The 24490-nt window shown below is 38.4% G+C and overlaps 1 protein-coding gene across 5 annotated transcripts in view; it reads right to left on the bottom strand.

Annotated features, from left to right (window-relative positions):
* Positions 1–24490, bottom strand: part of LOC149529872 (glycerol-3-phosphate acyltransferase 9-like) — a 245933-nt gene that overhangs the window by 7520 nt on the left and 213923 nt on the right. For all 5 annotated transcript variants that reach the window (XM_089808658.1, XM_089808657.1, XM_089808660.1 and 2 more), the window contains exons 11-12: positions 19586–19705; positions 19363–19461 (exon numbers count right to left, since the gene is read on the bottom strand). In XM_089808658.1, coding sequence (XP_089664784.1) covers positions 19363–19461; positions 19586–19705 — 219 coding nt within the window. The remainder of the gene's footprint in view (positions 1–19362; positions 19462–19585; positions 19706–24490) is intronic.

Here is a 24490-nt window from a genome sequence, read left to right as displayed (position 1 = left end):
GTTGTAGTACTACTTTTTGATTATCAGTTGTATACGTTTTGTCTATATAGCTCCTGTCTAATTGGTTTTCTCTGTGAAATTAAATTCAAATAGACTAAGGTTGGTTCTACAAAGTTCTTTCCAATATATAAGATGGTGGTGTTATTTACCATCTCACAGAGTTGCATGTTGAAGCTTTTATCATATGTTGACTCTATCTGCCCAATTCTGACAAAGCGCTTGTCTGAGAATGAATTCTTAAAACTTGGAAATATCTTTAATTGCTAGGTTCATTGTTTTATCAAGTACACCCGTAGTTTTTAAGCATCTTTCTATTTTGAAGCATTGAAATCAGAGTTTTTACTATTAACTATATACCTAAGTTGAAACTTGATTATTCTTGAGAAACACTTGCTATCTTAAGAGATCAACCCAATGAAACTTGATTTATTCACTGCAATCTGCTATAAAAATCCTTGAACCAATAGATTAGGGTTGTGGAATAGGTTAACGCACCCAGGTCCTGCAGAGCCTGAAATGAAGGGAAGTGAGATCACAATTGATCACTCCTGTTCCTTGGCCAAATTTTAATTGGAGAACCCACAATTGAGAGGGCAAGCTCATAGAATTTCCAATCTGTTGATTTGACCACCAACAAGGTCAAGGCAGATAATTCCCTGTATGACCACAAAGCTAGGCCAGTGACAAAAGATTACTGTAGAAGGGAAGATTATGAAAAATACAGTTCTCCTATAGTCAAGATGATGAGTATCAGATTGTTGAGAGCTATTAAATTATGGTTCAGACAGATTTTCACAAATACGCACGGAAGGTATTTGCTCCACTGATGATTTGGAAGAAGACCTGGATGTGTCAACCACAATGATGCAATGATGGATGTGTGAAGACTCTTCATCAGTTGCTGCAGGCTACAAGTATCTTCAATATAAGGTTAGTAAACATATTATTTCATCTGCATTCAAGAGTCCTAATCTCAACTATTGTGGAAATAGAACATGATATTAGTGGGGTATGTGAATAATCTCATCATTGCAGTCTTAGCTATAAGTCTAAGAATATTACATATACATTACCAACTGAAGGATATTCTTGTGAAGACTAGAGTTTTAAACCCATCGTTGCCTCAATCTATGTAATGTTCCCAATTTTAATTAACGTGTTGGCCGTCGGCTATTTTTGTACACCCTCAGAAAGGTTTTCCCAACGGGTATTTAAGCACGGCTTGTAGGAAGTTTGTAGGTATGCTTTTGGATTTTATCTCTCTGTACTGCGGATTCCTGTTGGAGTTCGGGATTGTTCGCCATTTCGGAAGTCAAAGATCTTCCCTATTTGGCTTGTACAGTTTCAGTGGGATTCGACCCTCACCCTATTCTGTGGTGTTCGTCTCGATTTGTATCTAGCGAATTGAGGATTTAACTCTATATCAGTACCTGTTGGTGAATCTTTTGGTTCTACGTCTGCAACTTGTGTATGTTACATTCTGCATTTGCAAGTGGTATCAAGTTCGTTTGTGTTATTGTTTTTCCTCCGTTCAATTCTCCATAATCCCCCTGTATGGCATCCTGTTTCCACCAAAATTGCACCGTACAGTTAGTACAACCATTGTAGCATTCACCTTCCGTACATTCATATCAATACCACCTCCATACGGCCTCTCAATCATTCCGTATGGATCCCTGATTTTCCCCCGTATACCATCCCCTCTCCCCACACTGTCTCATACGGCCACCCTCCTATCATCCCTCTGATCTTCCCGTATGGTCATCCCACCTCCTCGTACGAGCTTTCTGGGAATATCGTATGGCTTCCTTTGCATACTATCTGACAACGTATAGACTCTAAGGACGCCTGTTGTGCACCGTACGACCCATTAGCATATAGTTACCCGTACGGCCTCATCTCACAAACACCCTGTTGTATGGCTTTCCACCTATGGTTTTGGATTGCCTTCAGACATCCACCGTACGGATCTGACCATTGGAGTTAGGAGGGCATTGGATCATTACAGTGGTATCAGAGCTAGTGATCTCGCTAGCTTGCTGGGATGATTGAGAGATTTTGGTACTTGGATCACACTATGGCCCCAAACAGCGATGGAGAGTGGTGGTTGAAGACACTATAAGGGATTGGCTAAAAGCTCAGCGAAGGTGTTGATCTTCCATTAGATATATTGGAAGTATGTTTGTGTCCGGTGGACCAATTACCTTCAAGATTTATACAAAGAATCCTCTCACCGATTAAGGATGCCTTAAGTCAACCCAGGCTTTTGAGACACCATGACAAGGATAAAAGATTGGCAGTTGCAACATGTCTCAGCGAGGTCTTGAGAATTTCGGCTCCTGAAGCACCGTATGATGATAACACCATTATAGAGATATTGCAATTGATAGTTGACAGCTTTCAGAGTCTTGATGACTTCAATAGTGACCCTTTTGGTAGGAGATCTACAATATTGGAGAATTGTGCAAATGTCAAAGTAAGTAATCTTCTCTTAGATCTCAAATTGCAAAATTTGGTCCATGATACGTTTCATCACTTCTTGGTCACCATCAAGGAAGATCATGATACTAAGATTCCAATTGCTATGGAGAGTCTTATGATTTCGTGCATTGAGGAGATGGATGAAATATCCCAACCCATCACATCTATGTTATGGGTTGTTCGTAATCTTGAATATGTTCCCTCTATAGCCGCATGTAAATTGGTCAGTCATATTTTTTAGCATTGTGAAGAAAAACTAATATCTCATTTGCGCAAGTGGAAGAAAATAGATGGCAGCAATAAGGATGATGCATTACACCAGAAGGAAGACATTATTACAGGGCCGCTCCAAGAGGAATTGCTAAAACTTCCTTCTACACAAACATGGAGAGAACACCAAAAAAATGAAGAAGTTGCTTGCATGGATCTTGTGAAGACATGGACAGATAATGTTGTGCCCAAGGTTGTGCCTATCACCAATGCACTATCCCTTGAGGAAGCTTTATCAGTTGCCGAAGTTGTGTTCATCATAGAAGCAGTGTCTGTTGCTAAGGTCCATGTCCGTCACCGTCAGGTCCATCACCATCGTGTCCATCACCGACGTCGAGTCCATGTCCGTCACTGTCATGTCCGTCATCATCATGTCAGTCAAATTGGTGTCCGTCACTGTCGTGTCCGTCACCATTGTGTTTGTCACCGACACCGAGTCCATGTTCGTCACCGTTGTGTCTGTCACCATTGTGTCCGTCACCAACGCCGAGTACATGTCTGTCACCGTCGTGTCCGTCACCATCGTGTCCATCAAGTTGGTGTCTGTCACTGACGTCGAGTCCATGTTCGTCACCATCGTGTCCGTCACTGTCGTGTCTGTCACTGTCATGTCTATCACCATAGTGTCCTTCACCGACACCGAGTCCATGTCCGTCACCTTCATGTCCATCACCGTGGTGTCTGTCACCGTCATGTTCGTCACCGTCGTGTCCATCACCATCATGTCCATCACCGTGGTGTCCGACACTGTCTTGTCCATCACCGACGCCAAGTTCGTGTCTGTGTCCGTCATCGAGCTTGTGCTCGTCGTCATCGTCGTCGTCGTCGTCATCCATGTCATCATTGTGTGTCCGCCAATGCAGCTACAATTGTTGGGACATTGCTCATTGCCGAGGTTCTATCCATCGTCAAGGTTTCAACGAAGGTTCTGTATGCTGCCAAGGTTTTATCTATAGTGAGAATTGTTGGGTTTGTACCAACATTGGCATCTGTGTGAATGACCATACATGAAGAAATTGATGAACATGATGACATCGATTTATGTTATGATTGGCATCCTTGGGATCCTGGTGACTCAGGATACGACAACGTTTATATCAAAGTGGTGCATCGGAATCCTGATGGTGGTCTACTAGCCTCAGTTGAATTCAATCATGCTCATGTGATCCTGAAGAAGCATGGAATTTCTAGCAAATATGGCTATCTGCATCAGCACACGGTTTAGGATCCTAGAGTTGCAAATTGCTTAAGGACATTTAATTTTTGGGCGGCGAGGATTTGTAATGTTCCCAATTTTAATTAATGTGTTGGCCATCGGCTATTTTTGTACACCCTCGAAAAGGTTCTCCCGACATGTATTTAAGCACGGCTTATAGGAAGTCTATAGGTATGCTTTTGGATTTTATCTCTCTATATTGTGGATTCCTGTTGGAGTTCGGGATTGTTCGCCACTTCGGAAGTGAAAGATCTGTTACAAATGTAAATGGCAGAATACTTCATTGATTAAACAAAGATCATAGTGATCAATATATACAAAAGGAGGTTCGAATAGAATAGAAACATTCTATTCTAGACTATACCTAAATATTAGAAACATTCTAATATTTACAATAAGCTACAATAGTGAGCATTAAAGATTATTCTAATACCCCCCCTTAATGCTCAATCTATTTACTACACCAATAGATCCCCTGAATTTAACAAACTTGTCAGGACCAAGGGGTTTTGTGAAAATATCTGTTGGTTGCTCTGAGGTAGGGACATAGAGTAACTGAATAGATCCATCTTCTACTAACTGTTGGATATAATGGCAATGAAGCTCTATGTGCTTGGTTCGTTCATGGAACACTGGGTTTTTGGCAACTTTGAGTACTGCCTGATTGTCTGAAAACAAAGAAGTTGGACCTGCTTGAGAAATATGCATATCGGCAAGCATCTGACGAAGCCAAACTGCTTCACAAGCTGCCTTGATAGCTCCTCTATATTCTGCTTCTGTAGAGAGTGCATGTGCCTGTTGCTTCTTACTGGTCCAGGTAACTGCTGCAGATCCGATATTGAACACATAATCAGAAGTAGATTTCCTGTCATCAACTGAGCTGGCCCAATCGGAATCGGTGAATCCACTGAGTTGAGAAGTAGTACTCCTTGTGTAAAGAAGACCATAATTTGAAGTACCATGTACATAGCGTAACACATGTTTTTGCTGCAATCCAATGATCAGTCTTGGGGTTTGTCATGAACCGTGAGATGTAACTGATTGCAAAACTGAGATCAGGTCTAGTAGTAGTAAGGTAGATGAGGCTACCTACTAGCTGGCTGAAGAGTGTTTCATCTACAGGAGGAGAATCAAATTGTGTGGACAATTTCAGACGAGTCTCCATAGGAGTAGAGGCAGGTTTGCAATCTTGCATTCGAAACTTGTTAAGCAAATTTTTGGCATACTTGGACTGAGACAAAAAAATACTATTGTCACTCTGCCAAACCTCAATACCTAAACAATAATGAAGCAATCCAAGATCGGTCATATCAAAAGTTTTGCATAGATCTTGTTTGATCTCTGAAATCAAATGTTCTGAACTTCCAGTAATGATCAGATCATCCACATTGACAACAAGAAAAAGAATATCACTACCAGAGTGTTTAATATACAAATTACTATCTGACGGGCTGCGCTGAAATCCCTGATTAACCAAGTACTGATCAATCTTTATGTACCAAGCCCTAGGAGCCTGTTTAAGACCATAGATGGCCTTCTAGAGTTTACATACTTTTGGTTTTGAACCGGCAACCTTAAAACCTGGGGGCTGCATCATGTAGACTTCTTCCTGTAATTCACCATTGAGAAAAGCACTCTTCACATCCATCTGATGAACTTTCCAACCATACTGAGCTGCAATGGCAAGAAGAATGTGAATAGTGCTCATCTTGGCTATCGGAGCAAATGTCTCCTCATAGTCAATGCCTTCGTGCTGGGTGAATCCTCGAGCAACAAGTTTGGCTTTGTATTTGTCCAAGGTACCATCTGCATGGTACTTAACCTTATAGACCCATTTACAGCTAATGGGTTTCTTCCCAAGAGGGAGATCTGAAAGAACCCAAGTGTGGTTCTTTTAAAGACTCTGAAGCTCAGCATCCATTGCCTGTTCCCATTCTGGAATTCCTTTGGCCTTTGCATATGTCTGGGGCTCAGGAATACTATGGATGTTGGCCATAAGCTAAGTCACAAGGTTCGAGTTCGACAACTATGAAGTTCAGATGAAGTTCGACAAGTCAAAATAATCGAAAAAAATTCGACATTGAATTCGCCTTATGTGATTTTCCAAAAAAAAAAAAAGTATATGTTATTTATTACTATATGTTTATCAATTTAATGTGAAGAACTTTTCAATTCCTTAGTCACTTGCAGACAAGCTCTAACACTAAATCATTTAATATTTATTTGAAAAACATTAAAACCAAATATAGGAATAGTTATTTTAAATTCTATAATGTAAATAAATAAATAATAAAATCCATTTTAATGAACTATAAACTAAATAAATTTATCAAATTTTTAAAAATATTACTTTTAACATCATATTAATTTAAAAAATAAAAATAAAGCTACTAAAGTATAATAGTTTAAATGATAAAAAAATATAATAATAAACTCTATTATGAAAATTAAATAAATATTAAATTCTACTTTAATTAACTTCATAATAAATAATTTTATTAGACTTAAAAAAAAAGAAATAAATATTTATTTTGAACACAAAATTATATATTAGAAACAATATAAAATTGATAAACTGTAATAATTTAAAATCATAAAATAAAAGTATAATAATCACTTAATTGAATTAAAAATAATAAAATAATTGTAATAAATAATTAAAAATTTAAGAAGAAACCATACCAAATAATAAATAAATAAATATTTAATCTTTATGTATTATTAAATAAATATGAACTAAATTTATAAAACTAACTTAATAACAATTAAAAAACAAAATATAAGATTGATATGTTTTAATATTTGATAAATAATATAAAATTAATAACACTAATAAATTATTAATAATAAAAATTCAAAACTATTATTAAACCTAAAATTAAATACTCTCAAACCTTAAAAGTATTACCAAATCTATAATTAAATAATCATGCCCAACCTGGTTGAAATGTCGAGGGATATGAAAATTCGCTCGCAGGATTGGCAGAGATTTTGTAGGTTATGCAGGAGACGCCAAAAGCAAAGGTTGGAGAAGAATTTAAAACCTACGACTCACAACAACTCACGGCAACCCACCACGATTTGCAAGCAACGGCCACTCGAGTAGAATGGCAGATAATTTCCGCCACAGTGTGCCCTAGCTGTGAAGTTAACAAAGGCATCTATATATTCAATTTTTTATTGAAAACCTTAGAAAAACGGTTGTTAAGTGCCTGCACGAATTTATGACGAATTTGCTCGAATTCTTTTTTAAAATTTTAAGTTCGCCGAATTTCGAATTTGGAGTCAAAAATTCGGCGAACCTTGTGACTTAGGCCATAAGAGCTATATTAACTGTGTTGTGCTGAATGCTCTTATTTCTGGAGGTTCTACCCTCAATGAGTTCATCAGGAGGAAGATCACTAATCGTTTGAGCCCACCATTTTGGTCGAAGAGTCGAGGAGCCAATATCAAATGCTGTCTGAATAGCTGGATGAGGAGCAAGAGTAGGAGCTGTATTATCAGGAAGTGGCTGAGGTGGTGTATCAGTAGCATCAGATGACTCATGTAAAATAGAAGAACCGAAGTCAAAGATTGCTGAAGACTGAATCTCGGAATGCGGTGGGGAGTCAGAGAGCGGAAATGGTCTGAGTTCCTCATCAAACACAACATCACGACTGAAGATTAAACGATCAGTATTTACATCAATCAGTCTGTAAGCCTTATGTGTGTGACTGTATCCTATAAACATAAGTTTTTGGCTTTTGGAATCCAACTTAGTGCGTTTGGCATCAGGAATCCATACATATGCCAGAGAGCCAAAAACTTTCAAATGGTTGATCCTAGGTTTGCAACCAGACCAGGCTTCCTCAGGAGTCTTATGATTAACTGCAAGGGTGGGTGACCGGTTAAGAAGGTAGACAACTGTGGATACTGCTTCTCCCCAATATTTTCTAGGAACATTTCTATGTTCTAGCATAGCCCTCGCCATTTCTGTGATGGTACGGTTTCTACGCTCTACAACATCGTTTTGCTGACGGGTGTGAGGTGTGGTGAACTAATGTCTAATGCCATGAGTAGTACAGAAGGCAGAGAAAGTAGAAGAACAGAATTCCCCCCCATTATCGGTCTTAAGAGTACGGATGGAGAAACTAGACTCTTTTTCTACTAGAGCTTTGAACTACTGAAATACAGGAAAAGCATCCGATTTTTGCTTAAGAAAATATACCCACATTTTGCGACTAAAATCATCCACAAAGAGTAAGAAGTACCTATTCCCACTAATAGAAGGAGTATTCATAGGACCACATACATTAGCCTGGACCAGCTGGAGCACTCTAGATGCCCGCCATGATTCGCCATTCTTAAATGGTGTCCTATGTTGCTTCCCTGCTTGGCAAGCCTCGCAAATGCGATGGTCCTGGGTCTGGATATTAGGTAGTCCATGGACTAAATTATCCCGAGCAAGTCGTGCTAGATATTGAATGTTGAGATGACAGTATTGCTGATGCCAGAGGCTACTAAGAGCAGATGATTTGGCGATGAAGGCATGCTCAAGGGAATCTCCTGAATCTACAAGCCTCTAAATACCATGATCCTCAAGACCGATAGCAAGGGTAGTGTGAGAAGCACAAACAATAATCGAACACTTATTTCCACTGAAAACGACATCTAACTGAGGAGAGTGCTTCATAATCTGACTAATAGACAGAAGATTATGTTTCATGCCAGGAACATAACATGCATTGAGGAACACAAGTTTTCTTCCTCCAGACTGAATCTGAACATTGCCCTTGCCAACAATATTGTATTCTTCACCGCATCCAAAGATTATCGAATCAGAATAGGGAGTGAATTCAAAAAACCAATCACGCCTATGAGTGAAATGTCGGGAGGCACCAAAATCGATGTACCAAGCAGAAGATTTCACATGATTTGTAGGTATGCTGGCCATAAAGGCGTGATAGATAGATTCTTTCTGCTCTGAGTGTTGGGCAGCATTGGCTTGTTGTTGAATTGAGTTTGACTTCTGATGCTGCTGATACAAATGCTCATAAGATGTGAATATCTCAAATGACACAAACTTCGAGGTGAGAAAATGAAAGACCCAAAAAAATTGGAGAAGTACCCAAAAAAGAGCTCGAAAAACCCCAAAATAAACTGGTGTCAGAATTCGGATCCGCGAGCTTGAAAATTGAGGCACGAAAAACAAGGCACCCACAAAAAACTGATGAAGACCCATTTGAGATCTCGAAAAACCTACCACAAAAATATAGTCGAAAAAGAATTCTAGTCTCGAAAAATAGAGTTTTCGCAAAAAACCAGCTCTGGTTATAATTAACCACCAACAAGAGCCACGAAAGAATGCAGGGAACATGCAGGTCGCGCCAGCAAGTATGACGTTGTAGGTCACATCGAAAGAGGGCCGAAGACCAACAAAATGGCACCAGTTCGAGGACCTACAGGTCGCGGAAGTTGCTTGAACAGGTCGCGGTTTTGAGATCACGTGAGGGGATCAAGGCTTGCGTGAAGCCTAGACGCGGGCAGAAGGCTTGGTTTCACCAAGGCACATGAGAACACAGGTCATGCGTGAAGCCTCACGAATAGGAGATAATACTACGGAAGATGCGAACGAGTGCTTGCAAAACCACGAACACGGATTTGTATAACCACAAACGCGCGATTTGCAGGACCATGAACAAAAAATAAACAGATCCAAGGCCAAAAAAAATATTGCACAGATAATTTCTGAAAAGAAATTATAATATTTTCGGTGGAGCTAAAACGGCTCTGATACCATGTTACAAATGTAAATGGCAGAATACTTCATTGATTAAACAGAGATCATAGTGATCAATATATACAAAAGGAGGTTTGAATAGAATAGAAACATTCTATTCTAGACTATACCTAAATATTAGAAACATTCTAATATTTACAATAAGCTACAATAGTGAGCATTAAAGATTATTCTAATAAGATCTTCCCTATTTGGCTTGTACAGTTTCGGTGGGATTCAACCCTCACTATATTCCGTACCGGTTTGTATCTGGCGAATTGAGGATTTAACTGTATATCATTACCTATTGGTGAATCTTTTGGTTCTGCATCTGCAACTTGTGTATGTTACATTCTACATTTGCAAGTGGTATCAAGTTCGTTTGTGTTATTGTTTTTCCTCCGTTCAATTCTCCATAATCCCCATGATAGTGTAGAAGGAAGTTTTAGCAATTCCTCTTGGAGCGGCCCTGTAATAATGTCTTCCTTCTGGAGTAATGCATCGTCCTTATTGCTGCCATCTATTTCCTCCCACTTGTGCAAATGAGATATTCGTTTTTCTTCACAATGCTCAAAAATATGACTAACCAATTTACATGCGGCTACAGAGGGGACACATTCAAAATTACAAACAGCCCATAACATAGATGTAATGGGTTGGGATATTTCATCCATCTCCTCAATGCACAAAATCATAAGACTCTCCATAGCAATTGGAATCTTAGTATCATGATCTTCCTTGATGGTGACCAAGAAGTGATGAAAAATATCATGGACCAAATTTTGCAATTTGAGATTTAAGAGAAGATTACTTACTTTGACATTTGGACATTCTCCAATATTGTAGATCTCCTACCAAAAGGGTCACTACTAAAGCCATCAAGACTCTGAAAGCTGTCAACTATCAATTGCAATATCTCTATCATGGTGTTATCATCATACGGTGCTTCAGGAGCCAAAATTCTCAAGACCTCACTGAGACGTTGCAACTGCCAATCTTTTATCCTTGTCATGGTGTCTCAAAAGCCTGGGTTGACTTAAGGCATCCTTAATCGGCAAGAGGATTCTCTGTATAAATCTTGAAGGTAATTGGTCCACCTGACACAAACATACTTCCAATATATCTAATGGAGGATCAATACCCTTGCTGAGTTCTTTGTCAATCTTTTGTAGTGCTTTCAACCATGACTCTCTATCACTATCTGGCGCCATAGTGTGATCCAAGTACCAAAATCTCTCAATCATCCCAGCAAGCTAGCGAGATCTCCAGCACTAATACCATCGTAATGATCCAATGCCCTTCTAACTCCAATTGTCAAATCCGTACAATGGATGTCTGAAGGCAATCCAAAACCACAGGTGAAAAGTCGTATGATAGGGTGTTTGTGAGATGAGGCCGTACAAATAGCTATATGCTGATGGGTCGTAGGATGTACAACAGGTGTCCTTAGAGTCCGTACATTGCCAGATAGTATGCAAAGGAAGCCGTACAGTATTCCCAGAAAGGTCGTATGGGGAGGTTGGATGACCGTGCGAGAAGATCAGAGGGATGATAGGAGGGTGGCCCTACGGTTATTGGGAGGCCGTACGAGACAGTGTGGGGAGAGGAGATGGTATGTGGGGGAAAATCAAGGATCCATATGGAATGATTGAGAGGCCATACGGAGGTGGTATTGATATGAATGTACAGAAGGTGAATGCTACAATGGCTATACTGACCGTACGTTGCAATTTTGGGGGAAACAGGGTGTCGTACAGGGGGATTATGGAGAATTGAACGGAGGAAAAAAAATAACACAAATGAACTTGATACCACTTGCAAATGCAGAATGTAACATACACAAGTTGCAGACGTAGAACCAAAAGATTCACCAACAGGTACTGATATAGAGTTAAATCCTCAATTCGCCAAATACAAACTGAGACAAACACCACAAAATAGGGTGAGGGTTGAATCCCATCGAAACCCTACAAGCCAAATATGGAAGATCTTTCACTTCCGAAATGGCGAACACTCCCGAACTCCAACAGGAATCTGTAGTACAGATAGATAAAATCCAAAAGCATACCTACAGACTTCCTACAAGCCGTGCTTAAATACCCATCGGAAAAACCTTTTTGAGGATGTACAAAAATAGCCGATGGCCAACACATTAATTAAAATTGGGAACATTACAATATGTTCTTTGGTTCATATGCTGCCTACTAAAGTCTGAAGAGCTAAGATGAGAAAGGTCTCACTAATGGTGGGATAATGAGTGTTAAATGATCTTTCCCTTCCAATGAATACCTAGTGGGATAATGAGTGTTAAAAGTCATACACCCTCCCATATGTTTTTTAATATCTTTTCCTTGCTGGTGAGGGGTTGGAGTTGGAGAACTGAGAGGATTGACTCCTCTTGACTGAAGCACTTTGACCCAATGCAATACATGCTGGATTGTGCCTTCTTCCTGAGGTTAAATTGCACAACCAAGTCTAAAAGTTGTAAACCAAGATCAATTCTTCATTTAGAGCAAAAAATTTCTACTGGATTTGGCGTCTAAGTTTTCAGCCTTCAACTGTAGCTACTGTGACTGGAGGGTATTTTTTCTGCTGCAGCTTGGTGTTAATTTCACCTGCTATATATACCAAGTTGGGCGACCATTCTGTATTGAGTTTGGCATGGTGTTTGAGCGCCCGATTACCCATTCAGGTCACAGTTTTTGACGCCATTTAAGACGTCCCTGCTGTGGATTTCCTGCACCATTGGCGTGAGTCTACATTACTGTCATGGCCTTATCCTGGCAGTCGTGACCTGAATTTTTGGAGCTTGGCATTACCTCGTGAGGTGTCTAATATATGCATAGCAGTGATTCACATTGGGCTGGAAAGAACAAACTGTTGTTTGTGGTCTTCATCAATTTATCTATTGCAAGTTGATTCTTAAAGTAGCTATTCACAGGTTCTTCTATTTAATTGTAAATTGCTAAAATGCTTAAGTAATAAATTGCAATTCTATACTTGCAATCAATTGTTGGTTATTGGCATTTATGTTAGATTGTTCATTTCAGTATTTTATTATCTATTTTGAAAAAAACAAAAAAAAATCGCAAAAACCAAAAACACAAAAAAATCAAACACAAATCTTTCAGCATTGCCAGTGTGAGCCAGCAGGGCTCATACAGTAGTATCGGAGTGATTTCCTGCCAACTTGTAGAGAATTGGGGTTCAACATGGCAAAGAGATTCATTCCTAGTAGACACTAACCCACAAAGATCGTAATTCTCCACCTAGTGATGGAGACCTAAGATTCAGTTTGGCAACATAGGAAATAGGAGTGATGGTTGTTGTAGAGGATCAGGCGGTACAAGTTATACAGATGCTAGCACTAGTTCTGATGTTGGCAGAGAGGTCAGGGAAACTCTCAGAGACCTTGTAGAAGGTCAACATTGCGTTGTCAATGTGCTGCAACAATTGTTTGATACATTGCAGTGCATTGCACTTCCTAGAGGTCAGAGTAAGGAGAGAGGTACGAGGAGTGAATTGTAAGTTCACACAGGTCTCAGGTTGATACCAGGTCTAGAGTTGGAGACAGGATTAGAGCCAATGACAGGATTAACAGGCCTGGGTATACTGGTGTCTATGATAGGTTGAAGCAGCCTACTTTTCCCAAACATGAGGTTGGTGCGGTTAGTACTGAGACTGAGCTCACGCCATTTGTAGATGATGTTTTGCCTCACTATGCAAAGTGGGATGCTCTACTGTAGGCCATCAAGTAGAATCTGAACTTCGACAGATTCCTTACGAAGAAGTAGGAGCACACTAGAGGTAGGCCTACACTTGAGAGACAGAGGCCTAGATAGATTGAGTTGCAAGAGGCATCCAACAAGATGACCTTAGCCCGCTTGGATGGCAGTGGCTGGGTGACAACACGAGCTTGGGTTCATAAGCTCAATACATACTTGGCATTATGTCCAATGATTGAGGAGGACAACACTAGATTTGTTGTGTTGCACTTGGAGTGGCTCATGATTGGTGGTAGCATGGGTCAGTATCTTTACATCGTGATCGGATAGTTTCCTATCAGGATTTTGTGCACAGATTGATAGAGCAATTTGATAGGAAGTATCCTGAGACATACTTCAGGGAGTTAGCTCAGCTGAGGCAGACAAGTGACCTTGAGGCCTTTATCAGTGAGTTTCAGCAGTTATCTGTGGTCTATGATAATTCTGAGACGAGGAGAGTTATGCTCTTTATTAAGGGATTGGTTGAGCCGCTTAGAGGATTGGTCAAGTCCTTGGACCTGCCAACTTTATAGGAGGTAGTGAAGAAGCATAGAAATCTGGAGTCATCCACACCTTGAGACAAGTTTGCTTCGAAGCCTTCTACTTCATCTTATGATAGGGAAACCCCTAAGAGAGAGGATAAATCTGATTCTAAGCGTCCTATGGAAGTCCTTTTAGATCAAGAAACTTTGAATGATTAGAGGACGAAAAAATTATGCTTTTATTGTAGGGGACCTTATGATGCAAACCATGATTGCCCGATGAAGTCTACGGGCAAGAATAAGATGATGGAGTGGTTTTACAATGATGAGGATAGTTCTGATTTTTCTGCACAGCCAGCTGATTATGATCACGATGCACACAGAACTATAGCTGATGGTGATGATGAGGTAGATGATTCTAACCTCAAGGTTGTTTACCTTTCTAGCATGAGAAAGGAAGGTGCTTTCAGAATGCATGTACTCTTGGCAGGGCAACGTGTTATTGCACTCTTTGGTACTAGTGCTGCACATAATTTCATAGACTCACATTTGGTTGCCAAGAGGGGGATTCAGGAACAGGATTTTGAGGGACTTAGTACAGGTGGCTAGTGGTTACACCCTTAGGTGAAACGAGATGATTTTTGAGCTTCCCATGAAGCTAAACAATTATTCTTTTAAGGTAGATTTCTATGTGTTAGACATGGGCAGCACTGATATTGCACTTGGTATGAGTTGGTTGCATATTCTTAAGGATATTTACATCAGCAATTGAGAGAATGGAGATGAGATTTATCAAGGGTGGCAAAACACATATTCTTAAGGCCATTAGGAGTAGTAACTTGAAGGAAATTTCTTTCAGACATATGTAACATTTAGTTTGGCAAGATGACATAGTTGGCTGGGCAGTAGAGTGTAGGATGTTACCTTCATTGGATAGTATAGATAAGCCAACCTACCACTCTGATATTCAGCAGTTGAGGACTAAACACTCTAAAGTGTTTAGTGACATACCACCTAGCAGGCCACCTAACAGAGGGATTGAGAAAATTATTGAGATAGATTACTCATTATCGACACCCTAAGTGGCTTAAGGATGAGATAGAGCAGACTATATAGGAGTTGCTTTCTATGGGACATATTAGGCTAAGCAAGTCACCTTTTACTTCATCAATTGTTTTGGTGAAGGACGGGACACTCAAGATGTGCATAGACTACTAGAAGCTAAATAAGAGGACTACAAACAATTGGTATCTTATCACTTTGATTGATGAGCTCATTGATGAGTTGCATGGGTCGTGTTACTTCTCAAAGATTGACTTGAGATCAAGGTACCATCATATCAGAGTCAAAGAGCAGGATTTGGAAAAGACAGCATTCAGATGTCATTGTGGCCATTTTGAGTTTCTAGTCATGCCCTTTGGCTTGACTACTGCCCCCTGCCAAATTTCAGTCTACTATGAATAGGGTTTTCTGCACTCAGTTGCAGAGGTTTTTATTAGTATTCTTTAATAACATAGTTGTTTATAGTAAGACTTGGGATGATCATGTAGCACATCTTGATGTAGTGTTGGCTATTCTTGATAGGGCTTCCTTGTATGCCAAGGAATCCAAGTATGCATTAGGCATTACTAAGTTGTATTTGGGAAACATCATCACTACAGAGGGTGTTCACAAGGACCTTGATAAGGTTCGTTCTATTCTAGATTGACCTACATCGGAGAACCTAACACGACTTAGAGGGTCCATTGGATTATGTGCATTCTACCACAAGTTTATGGAAGGGTTCTCTCAACATGCAAGTCCACTTACTAATCTAACCCATAAGGGTGCTTTTGAGTGGACTACTCAAGAATAGGAGTGCTTTGAGAAGTTCAAGGAGATCATGATGTCATGCCCAGTTTTAGAATTGTTGGATTTCACAAGGCTGTTTGAGTTGCACTTAATGCCTCAGTGAGGGCATTGGAGCAGTTATTTCCCAAGATCGCCATCCCATAGCATTTAAGAGCAGGAAGGTCTGGGGTCCTAAGAGATCATTCAGTGTTTATGAAAAGGAGACGATGGTCATTATGCATGCTTTGGCCAAATTTAGGCAATATTTAGCTAGTATCATAATTTGTATTTAGATAGATCACAATAGCCTGACACATTTCCTTGGTCAATGGGATCTAAATGAGAGATAGAAGAAGAGGGTCAGTAAGTTACAGCCATATGATTTTGATATCTCCTACATCAAAGATACTCAAGATTTAGTAGCCGAAACTCTCTCACAGAGACCCCACTTATGCGTGACTACTGAGATAGCAAAGGATTGGAGACACTGATCATGACTAAGTAAACTAGAGATCAGTGGGCAATTGACATTGTGGATGGTAACATACAGGATAGAAATAATACCCTTTCAAATAAGCTGATTATTTACAAGGGGAGGATCTATCTAGTCCCAGGATCAAGTGTCAGACAAAGTATTCTTCAGACCTTTCATGATTCACCATTCCTGGACATCCCAGGTTTTGAAAACCTATAGACAGATTTGGATTCAAATTCAAGGGTTTGAAGTCAGATATGCAAGCGTACGCCAAAGACTGCTTTGTTTTTCAGCAGAACAATTAGAAGCATACCTATCCTGTAGGGTTGTTGCAGCCACTTCCCATTCTTGAGCGGAATTGAGAGTGTTTGACAATGGATTTCATTGTGGGCTTGCCGAAAACCCAAGGTAGAGATTGTATTTATGTTGTGGTGGATTGCCTCACCGAATTGCTCACTTCTTCCCCATCACCACCACTTATTCAGCTATTCATCTAGCAGAGTTGTTCTTCAGGGAGGTGTTTATATTGCATGGTTTACCCCAGACTATAGTAACCATGATAGCCATTTCATGAGTCACTTCTAGCAGGACTTATTTAGATTATGTGAGACAAATTTGACTCTAAGTACTAGTTACCACCCTCAAACTGACAGTCAGACTGATAATGTGAATAAGTGGGTGGAAGGCTATCTGCAAAACTATGTTTCTTTACAACAACGGGCTTGGGTGAAGTGGATACATTTATGTGAGTACTATTATAATTCCACTCACTACATGACTATTCAGATGTCCCTATTCAGAGCTCTATATAGGTATGATCCTCCTAGTTTCATGGATTTTCTATGTAGTGACAGTAGGGTAACCAGTGTAGGTGATTTGAAGGATGGTCGAGATATTATGAGGATGTTCAAGGATAATATACAGAGAACACAGAATCAGCAAAAGCAATATGTTGATCAAAGGAGGATTGCTTGTTCCTTTCAGGTGGACGATATGGTTTATTTGATGCTATAGCCCTACATGCAGTCTTGCATTAGAAAGTGTGGAATTGAGAAGCTCAAGCCTTGTTATTATGGTCCTTTCCTTGTAGTGAGATGCATGGGTGAGGTTGCATATGAGTTGAATTTGCCGAAGGACAACAAGGTGCATAATGTGTTCTATGTATTGTGCCTCAAGAAGACATTTGGTAGACACCTCGTCCTATCTTGCACCTTACCCCCATTAGATGAGGAGGGGAGATTTGAGATGATCCCTAAGGCTATTCTAGACATTAGGAAGAGGTAGTTGTGTCATAGGACCATCAGAGAAGAGTTGGTAAAGTGGCAGGGACTTCAAGATGAGGATGCCACTCGGGACCCTAAGGATATACTTCAGCACCCCAGACTACGATTGCTTGAGGACAAGCAATCTTGGGCAGAGAGGACTGTAATGTCCCTATTTTAGCAGATTTTTGTAGCCAAGATTAGTTAGTTCATGATTGCCACCCTCATGAAATGACAGTTTGATTTGAGGGTCCCTATGGCAGACTTGCTATTTTTAGTTAGTCAATTGTGGGTGATTGCTATTTTTAGCAATGCAGTGCAGGCACAGGTGGTTGACCATCATCAACAGTTGATTGGGAGTTCATCTAATAAGTTGTTTAATAAGTCATTTTTATGAATGACTTTATCATTTATCACGTTATGACTTGTAAGTGTAAACGAGAAGCCTCTTAAGTGAGAGGTGTATTGGAGAAGCTGAATTGTCTTTGATGTTATAAATATGACTCCTTGGAAGAAATTGCTCATATCTGTTTTCCTTATGTTTTTTAATATCTTTTCCTTTCTCGTGAGGGTTTGGAGTTGGAGAATTGAGAGGATTGATTCCTCTTGGCTGAAGCACTTTGAGCCATTGCAATACATGCTGAAATGTGCCTGATTTTTAAGGTTGCATTGCACAATCAAGTCTGGAAATCTTAGTGCTGTTGTATACCAAGATCAGTTCTTCATTTGCAGCAAATTATTTTACGAGATTGAGCATCTAAGTTTTCAGCCTTCATACTCTGGCTACTGTGACTGGAAGGTATTTTTTGAGCTGCAATTTAGTGCTAATTTCAACTGCTATATATACGAAGTTGGGCGGCCATTCTGTTATGAGTTTGGCATAGTGTTTGGGCACCCGATTACCCATTCGGGTCACTTTTTTTGGTCGCCATTTAAGGTGTTTCCCTGCTGTGGATTTTGCATGCCATTGTCATGAGTCTACATTACTGTCGTGGCCTTATCCTGGCAGCCGCGACCTGCATTTTTTGAGCTTGGCGTTACCTTGTGAGGCTGTGTCTAGTATATGCATAGCAGCGATGGGCATTGCGTTGGAAAGAGCACGCTGTTGTATGCGGTCTTGATTCTTCATCAATTTATTTACTGCAAGTTGATAATTATAGATGTTATTCAGAGGTTCTTCTATTTTATTGTAAATTTCCTAAATGCTGAAGTAATAAATTGCATTTCTATAGTTACAAACAATTGTTGGTTATTGGCATTGTTGTTAGATTGTTCATTTCAATACATTATTATCTATTTGAAAAAAACAAAAAAACAAAATCATAAAACCAAAAACACAAAAAAACCAAACACATACCTTTCAGCATTGCTAGTGTGAGCCAGCAGGGCTCTTACATTGCACTAGAACCCTACACTTAATGCTAGTGGACGCCATTCACCATCAATATGGAGATTTGGCGTAGTGGTTGCCTAAATTGGTATTGCAACAATTTTATAAAATCTTTGAATAAAAATGAGTTTTTACTTTTTTGTTTAAATTAATTAGTAGAACTTTACACAGTTTCTAAGAAAAAAGATTTGTTTACTTTTGTCTAAATTAAAGTTTGCAACTTTGATAATTAGTATTACTTACATCAGATTTGAAAATCCTTGTAACAATTTAATACCAGAGAGCATCCGCACAAGGGTAGATAATAATGATCACTCAGCAAATCTTTTATTCACCATAAATGGACTCCATAGATAAATTTGTGCTAGTGTATCTTTCGAAATGATTTATAATTTTAATTTATACATGCATCTACGTGAATAAAATTAACATACTTTGTTTCAGTGAGCTTAGGACTTGGGCGATAATACTTCAGATATCCATCCCATGGAACCATTTTAATGCCTGCTCTTGTAGCTATTATGTCTCTGACCCTGTTTAATAGAGATGTCAAAATGCCACTATGAACAACAATATTGGAAGCAGGGAAAACACTTTCAAAATACAGATTAATGAATTAGGCATCAAGATACTTTGCAGGATTAGTTAAACATTTACCTTTCTGCAAATTCAATCGGCGTCTCTCCAGATTGCAGTGTTTGTGGTTCTAGGTACCACACGTCACAAACTACTGCCCATGAAGTCATAAGGCGGACCAAATGCATTGTAAAAGACTGCCTGCCAAAACAAAGTTTGAAGCAATGAAATTGTATTCCTTTTGACTCTGCTTGTAACTAAAAATGGCGAGAGAATCTGAATACACATGAAAGGAACTTATCTTTTATTCTCAAGACGAGGTTAAAGCAATTTTAAATTAAGCAAAAAATTAAATTTCCGAAACGATTGCATAACAGACTTTTCTTCAACACTTTTGGTTCACAGCCCACAATCCATCATCATGTTAACAAGATGTCTATAAATAGTGGGCTTGAATTCTTTTGACAGAAAACTCACTATAGTACAAAGATTCCTTGATAGTGCAGATAAAACTATTGAATAAACAGAAAAGTCACCAACATTATTTCTTAAATGACTTGCTGCCAAGATTAGCTAGTCATAGCCGATAATCCACGAATATTTGCTTCCTGTGAACTAGCCATCCTCACTTAAGATATGAATACACCCTATTCATAAATATTAAATGGTGCATTCCCCTAGATGTTGGGCACTATAGAATGTAATTATAGGCCTCCGCGAATGATTTAATTACCGAGATCTTGGAGCATGATCACATGCAAATGACTTTTAAAATCCCTTTTTATGCTCTTAATCTTTGTTCAAAAGCCAAACCATTATTCAGAAGAGCTTTGAAGAATTAATCGCAATATTTTAGGATTTAGGAGCATTGGTGATACCATCCTCATTTATTTCATGGAATGAATGGATTTTTTGCCAATTTAAAACCCTACATGAAAATATTAAATATGGGAGTCCCCTCAAGTGAATCCTTTCCCCAGAAACTGCTGTCACTAAAATTGTTCTTTGATTTGTGCTAAAATAAGATCATGAATAAGAGAATACTCTTGGGGAACCTAATCCTTATTGTTTCTTGGAATGTAACGATCTTATCCAATAGACAAGATCATCATTGAAAAACTCCGATTTGAAAACTACTAGACAGGCTCAAAAATTTTGAAAACTCAAGACCCAACAAATTTATTGAACATTTGACAAATATTCACAAAAAGAAACCTCCAAAATCACACATATAACTAGATTTTTTTAAATTGGTGATTTCCATCATATATAAATCAAGATTAAAGTCTAATACATATCATAGATCAAAAAATGAGTTCAACTTCAAAATACAAATGAAATTTAATTATCAATTCAATAAACCATCATAAATTTCTTCTATGACTAAAGGTTGAAAAGACTATTGCCACTTTGTGGGTTTTGTGAAGGCAGATGGTATAGTCGTGATATCCTCAATAGGTGCTTCATCCAAAGCAATAGGATCAAGCCATGTGTGTAGAGAATCCCCTCACCAATCTCACCTTCTACCTCCTCATTGTAATGTCCCCTTTTTGAGACATTAGGAAATTAAACAGTCAAATTAATAAAATATTAAATTTGGCTTACGGGAATTGTATGTGAATTATAAGGAGCAATTTAATATTGTAAATGTTCAATTTGTAGCTTCAGTCGGATTGATTCGATCATGAGATACATGGTTGATGGTAAATCATCATTTAAATAAATATTCTTATATATATATGGTTATTTATTATAAATATATTATTATTATCTAATGATGATTAATCAAAGAGACAGGTCTCCTCCTCTCATATTTAGAAGTTTTGAAATCTGCATTTGGAACACACCAATAACAATGGCAGTGTTATTACATTAAGAGAAAACAATCCATAAAACTTGAACATGGTATCAGAGCACAGGCTGCAAATGGAAGTAAAACAAAAATGATCAGAAATGGTAGTGGTGAAAGACATTGAAATATTATATGACTGGAGGTGCAAAATCAAAGCATAGAATGCGAGTGAATAGAATATTAGCGGACTGTATTTGGAATCTGATATTCTCTTTCAGCATTCATAAGAGAAAGGGGATAAGGAATAAATTATTACAAAATAGCAATCATATAGAATTGAGGAAAGAATTAGGTGGGACTAATAAAATAATACGAAGAATATTTTTTTGAATGGAAGACACAGGCAGAAAAATGATGCATGAAAAACAATCATGGCCGCTCATACTGCCAAGGTGGCAAGTGTGGGGCTCAACCATTATCACGAGGGAATACTTAATGAAGAAAAAGTCTATGGAAATAAGAAGGAACACGTCACCCCATAGGGTGAAGGATTAATATGGAGTTGGTGGCCCACAAGAATATATAGTCATATTAAACAAGGGTTTCCCGCTTCCCAGACACACGTCAACTATAGCAGGAATGAATCGGCATTAGTATAAGTTGCTCACCGATGGATCATGTATCGTAATATGATCAACACGTATAATATTGTTCGAGTATGTAGTATCTAGATATAGGAAGATTATGTGGATACCACACAGACTGTGAAACCCATGAAACGAGTACACATTCCATATGATAGATGTATTCTCAGCTACCACCTTGTTAATCCATTGCACTAGAATAATAATTACAAATACCATCAATCTAAACTATTCGCAGTTTGAATGTTCTCATTATCTTGTGAGCACGAGAGCAGATATTCCTTGTAGACAATTTGATTGGTTATGTTATCACCAAATGCTCATACCTGATGACCATTGCACCAGTATTTGAAAATGGAGGAGGATTGCACAAATTTGTTGAGTTCAATGTAATCATTGATTGGCGACTATAATTGCGATGTACAGATATCACAACATCATCGAGGAATTGTGAAACTTATTTTGCTATAATGGAAGACGTAAATTAACAAGTATTATAAAAGTATAGAGGGGATAAATTAGCAACACTCCCCATTTCCTCTAAATCCCTACAAACTAGAATTATCTTATTAGCGGAGGAGCTAAAATAAATCAAAGAAACAGCGTATTGCCATTATAAGGGCTCGCGAGATTTGCATAACAGAGCGACGTCAGGACATGTGTCATTATATCCATCTTTGCAATGGAAGAATCTCACCTTTGTTCGCTTATCAGAGTTCTAGAAATGATAAAGATCTCACAAATTTTGTTTGCGAATTCACAAACAAGGAGAAATTGCGAAATATAGAGTCATATGAAACTTATTTGAATTTAATTTTCTCAGTGTGAGTGTCAGGAGACATTAATAGAAGATGAAATATGTAAGGTCACCAAATAACATGAAATTCATTCCGGTTGGGAATAATAACCATCAATAGATTGTGATGGTGGTCAACTTTGATGAGCAAGGAATGCAACCTCAGGCAACAGATAGACAAATTGTGCAAATCAACAAGTATGGGATCCGTATAGAACGAAAGGGAAACATCTTGTGTGAAGTCGAGGAATAATACTTCAAAGAAATTGTTTTTTGCTTTGCCTCTTGAAGACAACTAAGTAGTAATATCTGACAGATTCATAAACTAATCGTTACTCTAGCCTGATATGACATGAATCCAATCTAGTCGATTCTAGAAATTTTGCACGTAATATTAATCAGTGTGGTCTAAGATCAACACCATTTTGAAAGTGCTCTCCAATTGACAATCTAGTAAACAAAACCTATGTGATCATATTTTATAGTGTTTATGAGAAAAAAAATATGGCATTGCATGAAATAATGTATAATCAAATATTAGGCATACAAGATATAATAAAATTGCTCATCAAGTGTCATGGGTTTAGCTACTAAGGAATATTGCAACAATGGAGAATTCAACACAATGGTAGTTGGTCGCTGAAAAATATTTCATTGAAAAATATTGCCTAGGAATTAGTCGTGTGGATGGAACATACTGGAAATCCTAAATCCTTCTAAGGAATACTATCCATATCTCTATTGTTAAATAATATCTTCTGATTGCATAAGGTTCCTCTAAGTAATGATCTATTTGTCTTATTTGACCTTGATTCTTAGACGTCTCTTTTACGCAACACTTCAAAATATTAGCACAATGTTTATGATAAGAGCCAAACCACCAGCAAGGGGAACCAATTTCTGCATCAGATAATTGTATAACAAATTTCATCTTCAGGCAATGTCTTGAGACTGAGTTTTCGTGGTTGGTATGCTCCTATTATGGGAAAGGATATTGATTCATCTCTGATTGAAGACAACATTGCTAGAGCATCTTTGTAGTTCCATGATTTGTAACATTATTTTTCACTCCTTTGAAAGATAAAGATTGGGGTACCTATGAAGGATTGGTTGTGTTATAATGGTTTAACTATCATAGTGGATGAGCATTACTACAATAAATTGAAGGAATTGAATCAACTACTTCTTCATGGTCATCGGGCTTATCCATTTCCTAACTTCTCGGTCCTTAATTTTAGTAGGTTGGTTCAATGCTCTCTTAATGAGCCTTCTAAAAAGAAGATAACTAACTTGATTGAGTGATTAAAGGTTATTGTAAGATCTTCTATGGAGAGTTTCTTATAATGACCCTTTTATGTTGATAAAACTTGGGAATCCAGAAATTCATGACAGGAAAATATTTGTGAAACGTTAAGCATTGAACTATTTGGAGACAAACATTTTGTAACTCAAGCACGTGATTATCCTCATAGAAACATTTTCTACTATTGGATGTGATGATTTTTTGAAAAAGAAGAACAGAAAGGAGATTGTCATATTGTATGTGAGGCAAAATTCTTCAATGATACAAGAGTGGGAGTTTTACATTGTGGGGGAGAATAATAACCAATGCTATTTGAGTTATTTTTCCTTGATCTTTTCCTTTGTATCTGAAGGTTGACCTTGGAGGAAAAGAAGAATGGCACAATAGGCAGCTTATGACAGTAGCTTCAAAGAGGTTGTGATCATGCTGGATAAAGTGAGGCTCCTGAAGC

This window comes from Cupressus sempervirens, chromosome 11, assembly GCF_028749045.1.
Source record: "Cupressus sempervirens isolate cs-2001-9-10 chromosome 11, ASM2874904v1, whole genome shotgun sequence".
NCBI classification, from domain to species: domain Eukaryota; kingdom Viridiplantae; phylum Streptophyta; class Pinopsida; order Cupressales; family Cupressaceae; genus Cupressus; species Cupressus sempervirens.
This window is presented reverse-complemented; position numbering and strand designations above follow the sequence as displayed.